This window comes from Hippoglossus hippoglossus, chromosome 1, assembly GCF_009819705.1.
Source record: "Hippoglossus hippoglossus isolate fHipHip1 chromosome 1, fHipHip1.pri, whole genome shotgun sequence".
Classification (NCBI taxonomy): domain Eukaryota; kingdom Metazoa; phylum Chordata; class Actinopteri; order Pleuronectiformes; family Pleuronectidae; genus Hippoglossus; species Hippoglossus hippoglossus.
Window position 1 is genome coordinate 1,990,973 of NC_047151.1, and position 16,597 is coordinate 2,007,569.

The 16,597-nt window shown below is 39.2% G+C and overlaps 1 protein-coding gene across 1 annotated transcript; it reads right to left on the reverse strand.

Annotated features, from left to right (window-relative positions):
* Nucleotides 1–2,194: 2,194 nt before the first annotated feature.
* On the reverse strand, nucleotides 2,195–9,389 carry zgc:165520 (uncharacterized protein LOC571872 homolog). The gene is made up of 10 exons (XM_034607810.1): nucleotides 9,006–9,389; nucleotides 7,707–7,781; nucleotides 7,506–7,605; nucleotides 6,950–7,024; nucleotides 6,477–6,547; nucleotides 5,177–5,285; nucleotides 4,554–4,627; nucleotides 3,769–3,903; nucleotides 3,422–3,532; nucleotides 2,195–2,433 (listed from the first exon to the last, which is right to left on the reverse strand). The coding sequence occupies exons 1-10, from the start codon at nucleotides 9,033–9,035 to the stop codon at nucleotides 2,356–2,358; spliced, it is 858 nt and encodes a 285-aa protein (XP_034463701.1). The 5' UTR covers nucleotides 9,036–9,389; the 3' UTR covers nucleotides 2,195–2,355.
* Between the last annotated feature and the right edge of the window lie 7,208 nt (nucleotides 9,390–16,597).

The window sequence follows — 16,597 nt, forward strand, 5'->3', positions numbered from 1 at the left end:
GCTGAGAAATGTTGCATGGCTTCTGTGATTGGTGGAAGTGAGCTATCGCTCAGCAGCGCAGCTTGAAGACGGCGAGCGAGAGGAAAAAAGACGAACTGACGCGCACTGCGAGCGCAAGTAAATGTGAATGATCAATTTCATAAGAAGAATAAATAAAACGTCCAGTTTATTTTCGGAGACAGGTAGACAGAGCTAAAAAAGAATTAACAATAGAATAACTTCCACTAAGTACCGCTACAAAGGCTGTAAATGCAGAAAGAGAAGAATACAATCACACCACATGTTTTCAGTAAGTGGCCACTGCTGATGATCCATGGTTGACCATGACCTGTCCTTCCTAATTTCGAAACTGCCCCTCGAATCCACATCATAACAAGAGTATTATTATTATTAATAATAGTAATATGATTTTAAGGTCATTATGATTTTACATTTCCATTTTGCCCTGTGGAAACCTGGATAAGAAAGCAGCTTTCTCATGCTGTCATATGGACACACAACAGGTTATTCAAGTCAAATGACATTTACAGTTAAATTAACGACCCAGGTTGTGGTAGTAAACATATCACAATATCTTATGTTGGGAAAACTAATTTCCCTATATGGACTGTCTGGTATCAAGCTGTTGTTATTTCAAGCCTTGTTTTGTTTAGTCTCCCAAAGGCCGAAACTGTAATAACTAAAATGTGAATATGTTACAACACGACTGGGCTGCAGTGTCAATGTCAGCTCACACATGCAGTGGAGCCAACTGCATCTGCAAATTACGGGCAAAGAGGAAGAATGCAAATGTCAATGAGCAATTAGAGTCAAGTCATGGCAATAAACAAGAATAGCCTCTTTGGAAATATAGCTAAAGTCCTTAAAAAAACTCTTTGTAGAAAATACACAAAAAACAAAGACGTGAAGCAGTAAAACACCCCCAAGGCAGTGGCAGTGTAATCAAATTCACTGTGTTTGTTTCCATTTCTAGCCTGACACCTTCAGAATACTATTCTCAGCTCAATCACCATCTACGTCTATAATCTTTTAATCAGTTCAACATCAACTACGGTGACTTCCTTCTGTCATTAATGAAAAATTATTTAAAGAAAGGCCCACTATGGATTCATAGCAGGTGCTTATCCACAGCATGGTGTGAATTGTATCATTACATGCAGCCAATAGCATAAGTATTGGCACAGTAGTTTGTTTTCACATCCTAACACAAATAATAGACAAATGTACAAAGGGGGGGGGGGGACAACTGTCTCAATACTTGCGATAGTGACTTCATACAGATGCATCATAATGTCAGGCAGTGTGGTGGTCATGCTGCCTGCCGGACGCTCAAATGTTAACAGACTCTGCTTTTTATTCTTTACTTATATATTTATTCTTTACTTATAATAACACACGTCAGATAGAACAACCTTCCTCACGCCTCATGTGGAGGCAGATCCTGACAACTGCTCAGTGTATTCGAATAATCTGAGATACTAATTAATCCAAGACATTCTTTCAGGTTTGACAGCTTTGTGAGTTAAAGGTATGGTGGGACACACACAGCCTACAAATAAGGACATTTTTCTTATGTGAAAAGTTGAAGAAGTAAATAAAAACAAAAGACAGAAAACAAAATAAATGTTTGGAAAATCCTGCTGACCCCTTTTCCTCTTTTCCCTCTCCAGATTGGAATAATCTAACATCAACACTCCTCCAACAATAACTGACAAATCCTGCACCTAATACCATTCCAACTCATAGAAACACGGCAACAGTAAAGGTAATACTGAGCTCAGAGCCCAAATGGGACTTGAAGGATCATTCACACAACCGACTGCTCATTGTGTACACAGCATTTTCTTTCATCTTCTATCTTGACTGTTTCTAAGGGAGATAAACTGATTGTTCACTTTACCAGGTCCAGCTACACAATGTAACAGTCCTACAACACCTCTCATATTCATGAAACATGAAGTCCACGGTCTCTTTTGGAACCAGAGGTTTGTTGGTTCGACTGTGGTCAATATGACGTGATATTTGACTGAAGCACATTAAAAGGTGTGTCTAATATTTTGTTTAATTCCTGTTTTTCATGCTGCTTCCGCCATCCTCATCTGCTGAGCTTACTAATCACCCAGAAACTACACTGAAACGGAATATGAATGTGGGGCACCTTGAAAAGTTTTAGAACGTTGCCGTGACCATATTCAGAAATAACCGAAAATGAATGCAAACAGTTGTGGCCTGGACTTCCATTTTGAATGAGCTGAAACAATGGCAAACGGCTCTTTGTGACCATCTGAGAAACACTTGGCTCTGCCTCCTCCTCCTCTACTGTGTGGACTCCGCTGGCAGATGGCCTCAGGTTTTCTATGTGATGAAGCTGTAGAGAAACGACCCGATGATGAGGGACAGAATCACACAGCAGCAGAAGATCATCATTTGTTTCTGGAGGACGGAGGAAAGGTTGCACAGAGAGAAAAGGAAGATGGTGTTAGATGACACCACCTAAATGAAACTAAAGTAATAACAGGAATGCAACACAAACAACTGTATATACATAATCACTATGCATACTTGTACAGATATGGAATTAATAATGGTAGGTTTATAAAATAATATGTAAACCATTAAACTGAGTCTGAATACACAGCTGGTGGTGTGTTTGATTGAGATAACATGTGAATTTCAAAGATGAGATCATTCATTGTATTTAGTATTAAAACCATATAGTCCATAATTGAAATAATTAAAAGTGTGTGTGTGTGTGTGTGTGAGAGAGAGAGTGTGTGTGTGTGCGTGTGTGTGTGTGTGTGTGTGTGTGTGTGTGTGTTTGTGTGTGTGTGTGTGTGTTATAGAGACAGAGCGAGAGGGAGAGAGAGAGCAAATCAATGCTCGACAGTGAAATACATTTTTACTTATTTGACATAGTCAAAAATAAATAAAATCAATATGTGGTGGTCAGGTTAACATTTGGTTGGTTACCATAATTAATTAATATATTTGAAACATTGAGGAGTGTAAAATAATTTTGGCTCATTGTGAAACTGTAGTAAGTTCAGAGGACGTCCGGCAAGAGAAAAGGCAACATGAGCCCAGATACATGGAGTAAAACCCTTCTACAACCTCCTCCTGAGGCACAAAGCACATGAAGTAGCAGGAGTCCAGTTTGGGGAAGGTAATTCTATTCTAGCTAACCAAGTTAACCATTTCAAAGTGGCCTTCCACGCATACAGTAAGTAATTCTGACTAGGAACTTACTGTATTATACATTAGCTGACTCTTGCTCCTGGGGTTGTACTTATGATCTTTACGTGTATGTTTGATGTTTGGATGACAGGTCATAATTCAGTGAGTTATGATCAGAGTGAACTAAGGTTTAGAGAAAACTCACTAGAAAGGTCACTACATCCATTTTAGTGCTGAGTCTACTTACCCTGCGTGCCTCCTGCTGGAATTTGGCAGCTTTCTTGGTGTCTGCTACCGCCCTCTCTACAAAGCCCACAGACTGGTCCATGTTGCTCTCAATCCTGTCAATCATGCCACCCTGGAGGTGGGCGGGACATGATGGAATAAAGTAAGAGAGTGGAACACCGGGGGACAGGCAGACAGCAAGGGGCATGTGTGTGTATGTGATCTTGACCCAGGATGTGGGAATGTGTCAGGCTGTGTAGATTGACTCCTTAGAATCCAGACCAGCAGAGTAAAAATCATCAAAGCCACATAGCCACAATACAAACTGTATCAAATTCTGGGTAATGTCAGTGCACGCCCTCTTAGTACCTGGTTTTCAACTATCATGGCGATGTCCACAAACATGTCATGGAGCTCTTTGATGCTGCTCTCCAGCCTCATGATGTCTTTGTGACGAGCCTCGATCTCGTTCAGGGCCTGCTGGTTGATCTTCGACTCCATAATCTTGGGTGTTGGGGCGTGTATTGGGGGTAGGGAGCAGACAGACAAAGTGAAGTCAGCCGGTCAATGAGAAATATTTAAACTGATCTATAAAAGACTAGAAGCAGATCATCAGAGAATATAGTACAATCGTGGCACCCTATCTTCCAATTACAGTACCATACTATATATACTCATACACTCTACTGGGCATCTGCATCTGTGAACCTCTGTTGGGCAGAAGAACCACCAGCACAGTCAAACAGTCCTGCAAAACATATTGTAGCTTATCGAGAGCTGCGACCTCAGCTGCTTGTATGGCATAGTACCATATGTACACAAAACACATGATGCACACCATCCATCATTCAGTCACCACGATCCATTTGCTCGACTGGTTGTAGTTGTGTTTAGAGCTACAGCTAACAATCCTATTGATGATCAACTAATCGTCCCTTTATTTTCTAAAATGCTCTTTTGATCGATAAAATGTCAGAAAACGGTGAGACAAGTAAGTCCCATATTTGAGAGACAAGAATTAGTAAAATATTTGAAAACTAATAAGATTCATTGATTATCAAAATAGTTGCCAAATCGTGGTCAGACTAATTGATAAGTCTGATCGATTCAGGTCTGGTTGTTTAATTTTCACCTCGCCCCCTTGACAATCTCACCCCAGCAGAGAACACAGCCGAGTTCCCTCCCTCCAGCATCTCCTCCAGCTCGTCATCTGTCGTTGCTTTCCCCGCTGTGATGGACAGAAAGGACAGATGTTACATAAACATCTGGTTACAGCTGACAAGTCTGCATGTTAAATTCAGAAGGAAAAGACGGACAGAAAAACAAAAACAATGGCATCTTAAAGCAACTGTCACTGATAAGTAGAGATAATACAGAAAAAGGACAAAGTGACAGTGAAGCCGGTATTTTTGTGTTCAGTTCAAGTAATCGTTAAAATAAACATCCAATGTCTTAGTACACCTGACTGAAGTAACAGCTACTCTGTTGGGTTTGATGCTGCAGTGAGGACACCACATGGACAGGTACTATCACATATCTGCTGCTCTTACAACTTAATTGTGAAGCAAATTTGTTGTCAAATCTTACGAATTGTCCCACTATCAAATATAATATTAAGTGTTTGCTGTGTGTATACGCTGACAGCTTCTCTAAAACAGCTTCTTTCTTTTTTTTACAGTGCAAGCATGTAATCTACTGTTCATACAAAGGTTTGCTGTCTACAATCATATCATCGTTTAGACTGATAGTATCAGGAAAATAAACAACTGTAACTCACTGATCTCTAGCTGTCGTGCAATCCTTCCTTTGCTCTTATCTCTGAAGTCAACTTGAGCCTCGTTGTACTTTGTCATCACCTCCACAAATTTCTTGGCCAGGATACCATGCTGGGGAAAAATAAAAAAGACATACTTTTTTGGCTATCTCTATGTTTACAGTTTACAATAAAACAAAGCTTCTAACTTTGGTTTGAGGAGGTTGAGGAATGATATTGTACGCTGGCATTTCAAATCTACTGCATCTCACAATGGCATTTCAGAACAGATATACATACAACATAACTGTAATGTCATTGTGTTCCCTGAAATGTTGTGTCTTGTAAAATGTTGTGTTTTGACCATCAGGGCAGCTGTACAACCCATGTATAGTTATTGAATGTCCCATGTTGTTTTCCATGTTCCATGTTTATTCATGACAAGGTGTGAGAGCCTCAGAAACAACATTCAAACCACAATGGGTCAGTGAAACAATCATCATACAAAAATAATTTAGGATTGTATGTAATTTACAAACACAACTCCCAGTTCAGCTAACATACATATTTTCTTCAAAGATTCCACATTTTTTGTAGTGTCGTAAAAAAATAATTTCACAATAGAAAAAATCTTCACAAATGTTTGGTCACAAGGGGTATTGTAAATTGACCTGGAGTCGTAAAGTAAGAAAAAAAATCTAAATCAACCAAAAAATTATAACATATAAACATATAAACATATACGCATCAAAACACAATGGCGCCTGTGGCTCAGGAGTTACAGTGGGTCGACCACTAATCAGAAGGTTGGTGGTTCAATCTCTGGCTTCTTCAGTCAAAATGTCGAAGAGCATTTTGGTGATGGTTAAATTAGCAGCAGGTAATTGGGATGTATAAATGATAGAGAAGTTCTCTATGTATGAATGTGTGTTTATGTGTGTTTGTGAAAGTGTGAGAGCAAAGCCATTCTAAGTGGTCATCAAGCAGCCATAACATTAACACCATATGTGACCCTTTTTGAAAGGTGAAGACTATGTATGAGACAGTGTGCGCTGTGCAGAGGCTGTGTCTCAGTAAATTAGCAGTTTCCTCCCCATTGGTTTCCCTTATTCTCACTCTAGCACTACATCTACTTTAGTTTTAGGCTAATTTGAAGTTAAAAAGCTCTTCTTTCACAGAGACCACTGTAAAAGAAGAAAGTAACAGGAAAAAGGCAGTTTGCAACAGAAAACTGTGAGGATGTGTAAACTCTAACCTCTTCACCTTTCACCTCCAGTTCTACATACTGCTCAAACAAACTTCATTTATTGTCGTGTTGTCTGACCTGTGACTTGCGTATCCTGAGGTCAGCAGAGGCCCTGTCATCTGTGTTTGACTCCAGCTGCCGCTCAATACCTGGCGTGCACACACACACACACACACACACACACACACACACACACACACACACACACACACACACAAAGGCAGGAAATAACCATTAATGTTGTCTGTTGTCCTTCTCGACAGATAATGAAAATGAGACAGCTTCAATGTTTGTCTTTTCAAGACGTACCATGTAAACAACACATAACAGAAACAAGCAAATAAGCAAAAAATGTTTCTCATTGGATGATAGGTATTGTTGAGTATACAGTGCATCTACCTACACATGATAATGAACAACTGTTATTGTTAGTGATGTTAGTCAGCATTAAATGAATTGCTGACATGGTTTTGTGGTATGCTGATGGTTTCTGTTTCAATCTGCCTCTAAAAAGAGAAAGTAGAACAACGTAAAAAAGACCAAATACTGACTCTTCAGTTTGTTTCTGGCGTTGTTGGCTGACTTCTTGATCTCATTGGTGACAGCTTCAACGTCATCTTGTGTTTCTGAGAGACAGTGTGAGTGTTAGGAGATTGTTAACAGCAATGGTTAACACAAACTATGAATTAACGTATAATAACTTTATTACCAAGCATGCTTTAAATCAAAGTTACAATGCCCTTTACATGGTATAAACAGGGATACAATGTTTCAGGATGGAGGTAAATGAGAGGGAATTAAATTATACAGAATACAACCCATAATAATAGTTCAACCCCCCCCCCCCCCCAGATAGAACATGTTTTCATGAGTGATTTAAAAGTTGTGCGATTCAGCTCCTCTGGGAGGGACATGCAGAGCTGAGGGGTCTTGACGGCAAAAGACTGGACACAGGAAAAGGCAGCAGAGAAACCATTTAAATCAATTCTATATCCGACAGTTGAATATTGAAGAGAGGGGCTTATGTGTGTGAAAATAATGAGTGTGCGTGTGTGTGTGTGTGTGTGTGTGTGTGTGTGTGTGTGTGTGTGTGTCAGAAGCAGTTACTCTGGTCAGATGTGGGGGCCGACAAGATGGTGGAGTAGAGTTTTTTGATTTCTGTGATGCTCTCATCAACCTTGTCAACGCTGATACGGATATCATCAATCTGAAATACATACAGTATGCACACACACATCAGCCAACACTGTGTTATACATCTATATATGTGTATAAAGATGTGAGGAACAGACACAGACACAAACAGACCTGAGCAAAGAAATCATCCATAAAAGCCTCATTCTCCACAGGAACCTCGATGTCATCCCCTCCAGCGTCACTCTTCTGTTAAACACACATGTAGACACAATCATTAAATATACTCCATAGTATCTCATATACAATATCAGTAATACAACCATCCAATTTAAGATAATTTGATAAAACTTAATCACCATGGCCTGTTGATTTACTGTGAAACTGAAGAGTATGAATCAGGTACCTATAAAATACTGATTGATATTACTGTTACCTCATAAACAAAAGGAGGAAGAGAGTAACAAAATTATTTTGTCAGTGTTTCTTTAAACTTCTGCCACCACAGCTAATAGAAAATAGCTCACACAGTTCATTTGTTCTGTGTAATATAAAATACACGTTGTAGTTTTACACGTGAAGTGTTATTTTCACACGTGGGCCTGCTAAAGGAAGACTACAACCTCAAGTCATAATCACTTCCTCTACTTTATCGTGCGGACATACCTTTGTCAAATGCACAGCTATGGTAGTGTTCTATTGTCCTCTAAGGACGAAAAACTAAAACAATGTACATTTAAGTAATAAAGTTATGTGACTGACTGTAGGTGGAGCAATTATGGCTTCAATCTGTTTGATGAGGACCATTATTATTTAAATTTGTTAAATAAGTAAAAAAAAGATCTGCAGAACCAATTAACTTCTTTCCCCTAAAATATGAGATTCCCTGTTCGATGTGAGTCGGTAAGAAGCAGTCAGCATCTCCTGATTATATTAGAAAGTGAACGTTTTGTTGTGTCACATGGTCTCGTCTCCCCACTGAGCAGATGATGTTTGAAGAGAAGCCTCACATCTCCTGCAGCTCACGTGAGGTTTCGGCTGCTGCAGGTTAAATGAGGGCACACCACCGCACGATCCCAACTCACTTCATCTTATCCTACTACTTAGTGTCACACGATACCACACATTCATAATAATAATAATAACACTGAATATTATGGATGACCTGCAGGGCACAAGGACTAAACAGCTGCCAAGAGCTATATTAATAATAATAATACAATTCTTTATCAAATCTGCTCCTTGTTATATTTCAAATATTTCAACATTCTTATATTGAACAATGCAGAAATATGGTGATAATTATATCACTGTTATGTCACTGTTGACAATAAACTTCATTAGAAACATGTAATCCAGCCTCTCTACAACTACAATAACCTCCAACCCAAACAGGACATGAGTGTACAGTACACAAGGCCTGTGGTGGCAACAGGTGGTCCACAAGGTAAAGATGACACAATCTGTGCCTACCTCCTTCAGCTGCGCCAGACGGTCCTTCATTCTGACAAGTATGTGGCTCAAATTAAAAAGAAAATAAACTGATTGATTGTTTTCTGAAAGACAAGCTCACAGGTCACAGGACAACGGTTCTTCTTCTAGCCTACAACAGCTAATAAAATGGCTTCCGAATGAGCCCAGAGGGAATGAATAGCTATCCAATTAATCCAGGAGATCTGACCAGGGATCAGCTGTCAGAGCCAGAGAGAGAAAGAGAGAGGAACGAGAGAGGAACGAGAGAGAGAGAGAGATACAGCGAGAGAGAGTGAGAGAGAGAGTTCAAATAAGAGAAATAACAGTGAGCTGAGCAGCAGGCCCCGGTTGCTTGGATGGTCCTCTCTGAGCTAATATTTGTAGTCAACCCAACCTGAGGTTGCAGTAAGCCTCTATCCTCTAAGAACGGATTAGGACAATAGTACTCAGGACGATAAACCTCTCCCCTCACCCCTCCCACAGCTGGAGACTGTGCACGGAGCATATAGGTTTTATTATAGTTTACAATATGTTACATTACATTTTAACTGTCATATATGTTGTTTTGACCGACTAACATAATTAATTAGTTTATAATTGCCTATTCCCATAAATGCTGGAAGTGACATCGTGTTGATAAATGTTCACTCTTCAATCTCTGAAATAAGTATATTTATTAAATCCACTGCAGTTCTTAGTTCAAAAGGTAAAGCTCAATCTACACAAGAAAGATACTATGTTGGAGCTTATTTTTTTCCACAATGATTAACTAATAATGTGCTTTCTTATAATTACCTCATACACATCTAAGTTCCAGGGCTTTACTATAAAGATAAAATAATTAATATTAATATTAATTAATCATAAATAATATTTTCTTTTTGATGTTTCTTGATGTTTCACAATAAACAGGAAGTTTTTTGTATTTTGAATGCACTTGGTTATGGTAATGTTAAATTATCTGCATTTGTATTGCGCTTTTCTATTCTTGATGACCACTCAAAGTGCTTTAAAGTACAGGTTTATTGGATTTTTGCCATTGACCCATTTGCACAATTATTCATACAGTGCATCTATGGGCAGCACTTTTTCTATGAGAATGGCACTGCTGTCAGTGACAATTTGGGCTTCAGTATTTGGCCCAAGGATACCATGAGGAATGGGAAAGACTGGGATCGAACCGACTATCTGGATTAGAGGACGACCTGCTCTACCCCGACTATCAGAGTCACACAGGGGTGTAAATAGTAAATAATCTGTAATCATATATCGCTTTTCTTGTCTTGATGAGCACTCAAAATGCTTTACAGTACAGTTTTTACTATTCACACACACATTAATACAATGCATCTATGTGCAGAATTTTCTCTATCACACATCACTCACACATGTCGGCACAGCCGTCAGGGCCAATCTGGGGTCCAGTATCAGGACAGTTCTGCATGCAGAGTGGGGGAGACTGGGGTCAAAACACAAAAATGTTCTGGTTAGAGGACAACACGCTCTATCTCCTGAGACACAGCCATGTGAGGGCCCGATCATCACTGCTTGCTGCTTTAATTCATTTTTTATTCATTTGTTCATTTGTCTAAATCCAACACTGTACAATGTGCTTTGCAGTGACATTTGAATGTATATCATATACTTTTAGCTCGTAATATTTGTTGATTTCAGGTCACTGAGATGAACAGTGTGAGGGGCATGGCAGCATGTCCTGTCATGTTTCTAGCTCATTCCGGCTCACAGTAGTTTGAGCCGAAGTTGCAAAATACAAACAATAATGAAAGGCATCAGAGATTTGATGGATACCTTGCATAGACGCTGTATATTATGGACTGCCGAGTCAAAATTAAATAAATAAATAGGTAAATAAATAAATATGGCTATGAAATAAACCCTGAAATAAAAATATATGGCAATAAATATAGCATAATATAAATATAACTGAATCCATTTACTTAAATAAATAAATTAATACAATTAATTATTTCAAAATGATGTTCTTCAAAATACGACATTTATTTATTTCATGGCACTTTTATTTCATAATGCCACATTTATTTCATGGGACTATTTATTTCAATTCTCACATGCAAATGCAGGGGGCGTGCGCACACACACAGGCCCTGGGGCCCTGCCCCAGCCCCACTCACTCACTCGCTCTGAGAGAAACCCTGAACCTTTCGGGAAGTAAGTAAGTAAGTATGTAAGTAAGTAAGCAAGTAAATATAACCATTAGTCACTTACTTTTTCTTTTAATTAATAGTTTAGCAGTTTTAGTAAAACCAAAGTGGGTGTGACTTACCTGAATAGTTGTGTTTACTCGCCACGTGCCAAGTAACATCTACTATGTCTTAGTTCACAACTTCACTTATGTCTACAACATTGAATGTACTGGGAGGCTCCAATCATCTCCCTCCAACACACTACCAGCGTTGGATGGTTCCTGTACTGCACATGTGTACCATGGAGCTCTCATTTACTCCAGGAACTGGAGTCCAACTAACTCAACTGAACACACTTATATATGTCTTTTAGGCAGAACAAGTTCTTACGGCCCTGGCCGCATTGTTCTTGATGAGTGTTTAGTGTTTTTTTTTTCATGATCTGTGTGTCTGTGTTTTTTCTTGTGAGTGTGAACTCTGTTCGAGAGAGAAGCTATGTAGTTCTCCTCCTGATTGGCTGGTTGGGCTGGTTCGTCCTGGGAGCTGTCTGAAGCCGGTTGGTTCCTCCGCAACATACTGCAGTTTAAATTGCCCTGGGTTTCCAGCCATCCGATAACAGCAACTTGACAGCAGTGCCTCAGTTCTGTCCTCAGCTTCCAAACCTTTGCTATATCGATTTACCTTTGTGTGGTTGCTTTGTGAGTGTTAGTTACATATGTCCCGTACTCTAAGTTTATTTAGTAAGTATTTGTGTATATTGTGTAACTAGTTCAATTCACTGTCCGGTGAGCTGCCTTTGTTCCTTTGTGATTTTTCTCCTGTTTTGCTGTCTTTTAGGTTTAGTAAATGTCTTGTGGTTTATTTGTTTATCTCAGTAGGTTTAACCAGCACTTTTCTTTGAGGAGAAAGATTCTTTGGTTTGTTGTTTTGACCTGGTTCAACCTGAATAACAATCGCTTCAGTTTACTGTCACCTTTCACTGCTTTGAGTGAGTAGTAAATTACCTCCCGTTGCTGAATATCAGTGTTCTGACTCTGGTTTGGGGACCGGGGAGGGAACGGGTTTTGTCCTTTTGTGCAGCGCTCCTACAACCCTAGACGGGAGTGTAAAACAAGTGCATTACTCACAAAGAATGAGTTCAATCAAGTGAATAGTGAGAAATATGTAAAGAATACAAATGTAATATATATATATATACTGCATGTATACGTATATAAATTTGAATATACACCATACAAAGTCTATTATCGCTCAATCTCTGCTGTGTATGAAGTGAATTTAAAATCCTTCTCCCTGTGCAGATTTCTCGCTTCCATACACCACCGTGATTTGAAGGAGCTGGAGGACTGAAACTCCACTTCACCACTTTGTATGATTTGTCGAGGCTCCAGGCATTTCCTCTCTGCGTCTATGAAGCATGTGGTTGTGCCGCTAGAAATTTTGGGCCCTATGAAAAAACAAAAAACTGGACACCCCCCCCCCTCTCTTTAATCAATCAATCAATCAATCAAATTGTATTTGTATAGCCCATATTCACAAATCACAATTTGTCTCATAGGGCTTTAACAGGGTGTGACATCCTCTGCCCTTAACCCTCAACAAGAGTAAGGAAACACTACTAAAAAACCCTTTTAACAGGGTAAAAAGAAGGTAGAAACCTCAGAGAGAGCCACATGTGAGGGATCCCTCTCCCAGGACGGACAGAAGTGCAATAGATGTCAAGTGTAAAGGAAAACATCAAGATAAAGGTTTTAGCAGCATTGATAATGGTTAAACATTTTGAAGCATAACTGAAGGTCAGTGAATTGGTGGATTAATGTCATTAATGGTCAAGTGTCTGAGGAGAAATACTATGTATCGAGCAGTCCTGCTGCAATCATAGTCTATGGTCAGCAGCCAGCAAGATCATGATCCACCATCAAGATCGGATGCCACTATAGTCCACAGTCATTGTCCACTGCCGCCATTAGGATCCACCATCAGCTGCCACCTCGATCGTGGTCCACCCCCACTATCAGATGCCAACACGATAAAGGATCCGCCTTTATTATCACGATCAGCCAGCACGATACAGAATCCGTCATACTGGATCCACCATTACGATCTCTGATACGCGATCCACAGATCCTAATCCATGATGTGGCCACAGCTGGGGCCCTGGATCTGCGAGCGATAAGGCAAAGGGACTCCGGGGAAGAAGTCAAGTCAGTAACATGTATTGATGAGATATTAATTTCTTTGATGTGATAAGGATTGAGAAGAGGAAGGAGAAGCTGGAAAGAGAAGCTCCGTGTTTCATGTGTCCCCTGACCTTCTAGAGTCTAGAATCTAGACCTATAGCAGCATAACTAAGAGCAGGTCTAAGACAAACCTGGACTGGCTCTAATTATAAGCTTTATCATAAAGGAAGGTTTTAAGCCTACTCTTAAACGTACAGATGGTGTCTGCCTCCCGAACTGAAAGTGGGAGATGATTCCACAGGAGAGGATCTTGATAGCTGAAAGCTCTGGCTCCTACTCTACTTTTAGAGACTTTAGGGACGACAAGTAAGCCTGAATTCTGGGAGGTCAGTGCTCTAGTGGGTTGATAAGGTACTATCAGCTCTTTAAGATATAATGGTGCCATATTATTAAGGGCCTTGAAGGTGAGGAGGAGAATTTTAAATTCTATTCTAGATTTAACCGGAAGTCAGTGTAGCGAAGCTAATACTGGAGAAATGTGGTCTCTTTTCTTGGTTCTTGTCAGGACACGTGCTGCAGCATTTTGGACAAGCTGCAGAGTCTTTAACGACTTACTGCTGGAGCCTGATAATAAGGAATTACAATAATCCAGTCTGGATGTAACAAAGGCGTGGACTAGTTTTTCTGCATCTTTTTGAGAAAGGACATGTCTGATTTTCCACGCAAGTGGAAAAAGGCGGTCCTAGAAATTTGTTTTAAGTGTGAATTAAAGGACAAATCAGGATCGAAGATCACTCCCAAGTTCCTGACTGTTTCATTGGAAGCAAGGGCAATGTCGTCTAGCGCAGCTATATCATTAGATAATGTATCTCTAAGGTGTTTAGGGCCAAGTATTAGAAACTCTGTTTTATCTGAGTTTAATAAGAGAAAATTGCAGGTCATCCAGGTTTTTATGTCCTTGAGACATGCTTGGAGTTTAGTTAATTGATTACATTGTTCAGGTTTTATTGACAAGTATAACTGGGTGTCATCCGCATAGCAGTGGAAATTTACCGAGTGTGTCCTGATAATGTTTCCTAGTGGAAGCATATATAATGAGAATAAAATTGGGCTGAGCACAGAGCCCTGTGGAACACCATGGTTAACTTTGGTGCGCGCAGATGACTCATCATTAATTTGCACGAATTGGAAGCGATCAGAAAAATAAGATTTAAACCAGTTTAGGGCGGTTCCTTTAATGCTAATTAACTGTTCTAGTCTCTGTAATAAAATTTGATGGTCAATTGTGTCAAATGCTGCACTAAGATCTAACAGAACGAGGACAGACACAAATCCCTGATCTGGAGCTATTAGAAGGTCATTAGTGACTTTTGCCAAGGCTGTCTCTGTGCTATGATTGGCTCTAAACCCCGACTGAAAGTCTTCATATATATTATTTTCCTGGAGAAACTCACACAGCTGATTGGCTACAACTTTTTCTAGGATTTTACACATGAAGGGGAGGTTGGATATTGGTCTGTAGTTGGCTAAAACCTCTGGGTCTAGAGTGGGTTTTTTGAGAAGGGGTTTGATTACACCTATTTTAAAGGACCGTGGTACATATCCTGATGATAATGACAGATTGATTGTGTTCAGTAACAAACTATCAATTAGGGGCAGAATTTCTTTAAGTAATTTTGTAGGAATGGGATCTAAGATACAAGTTATTGGTTTAGAACATGAGATTAGTTTGGTCAGCTGATCAAGGCTGATCAGAGAGAAGCTGTCTAAATAATTGTTAAGATTCTCAGCCGTTTCTGAGATTTCTGTTCTTGGTAGGGTATTAGTGCCAATTGAGGGCAGGAGATGGTTGATTTGATTTCTAATAGTTAGAATTTTATCATTAAAGAAATTCATAAAGATATTGCTATTTAGGGATCGAGGAATACTGGGTTCGGTGGAGGTGTGACTCTCAGTCAGCCTGGCTACAGTGCTGAAGAGAAACCTGGGGTTGTTTTTATTCTCTTCTATTAGTTTTGAGTAGTAGGCGGCTCTTGCTTTGTGGAGGGCCTTCTTATATGCTTTAACACTACTCTTCCAGTCTAGGAGATATTCAACACGGTTGCTGGAGCGCCCCTTCCTTTCTAGTTTTCTTGATACTTGTTTTAATTCACGTGTGTTGGAATTATACCAGGGAGCTAATTTTCTATGTTTTACATGTTTCTTTTTTAGAGGCGCTATTGAGTCTAATATTAATCGTAATGAGTCTACAGAGCTATCGTTGAGATGGTCAATCTCAGTGGAGCTAGGGTTTTTAATGAATTTGTTGTTTATATCGACGGATAATACTGGTTTAAATGTAATCGGAATTATTTCCTTAAATTTAGCTACAGCACTATCAGGTAAACATCTAGAAAATGAGTTTTTTATTAGTGGCATATATTCTGATAATGAAAAATTGAAGGTTATTAAATTATGGTCTGATTTAACACTCTTCAACAGCCCCAAATGAGATAGATAACCACTCCACAAATAAATATACATTTTCAAAGTGACTTATGGACTTTGTTGTGCAAAAGAGATGGACAATATACTGATATACTGTATATAAAAACGTTTTTTTAAACACAATAGTGAATTTTACATCAACAAAGCAGTCATAACATGCTGCCTGGAGATCGATGCATAACAACTAGCAAAGGGTAGTTAGTTTAACGTGCTAGTAAAGGTATTCAAATTTCGATGGGGTGTTATTTTATTATCATTATCCTTTAAAGATTGCTTAAGTTACATTGTTTACATTTTTGGCTTCTTAACTTTTTTCTCCCAGCTGTTGTGCCGATGACTTGAATTTCAAAAGCCAAACATAAATGTTTGCAACACTTCCTGTACCCGTTTCAAAATAATGGCTTTCCAACGTTTCTGTTGACTGAATCCATTCATTTGTTTTTAAAAAGCTTTTATTCTGAAATATTTGCAGGAGATGCATGGCTTCATACTGTGTAGTATTGGTATTTATTTGAATATTTAGGACTATTTTTATACAAAGACATACATTAGTCACACCAGAACACAGTGTGGACGAGACGGCACCTGCACGGAGAACAGCGCTGGAGGGATAAGACTAGGAAAATAACGAATATTGCTTTAAAATGGCTGCACTTAATGGCTGCAAATATTGGACCATTTGAGGAAAAGACAGAACAATGGACTTCATACACTGAGAGGTTTGAGTATTTTGTACTCACTAACAAGATTAAAGGAGATG

What these genes read in the sequence shown, in the direction of transcription:
- zgc:165520 (XM_034607810.1), bottom strand. Translation starts at nt 9,035, where the DNA reads ATGAAGGACCGTCTGGCGCAGCTGAAGGAG. An exon ending in TCAGGATACGCAAGTCACAG is followed by an intron (nt 5,286 to 6,476) that starts GTCAGACAACAC and finishes ATTTTTCCCCAG; the next exon opens with CATGGTATCCTGGCCAAGAA. An exon ending in CGGCTGTGTTCTCTGCTGGG is followed by an intron (nt 3,904 to 4,553) that starts GTGAGATTGTCA and finishes CCAACACCCAAG; the next exon opens with ATTATGGAGTCGAAGATCAA.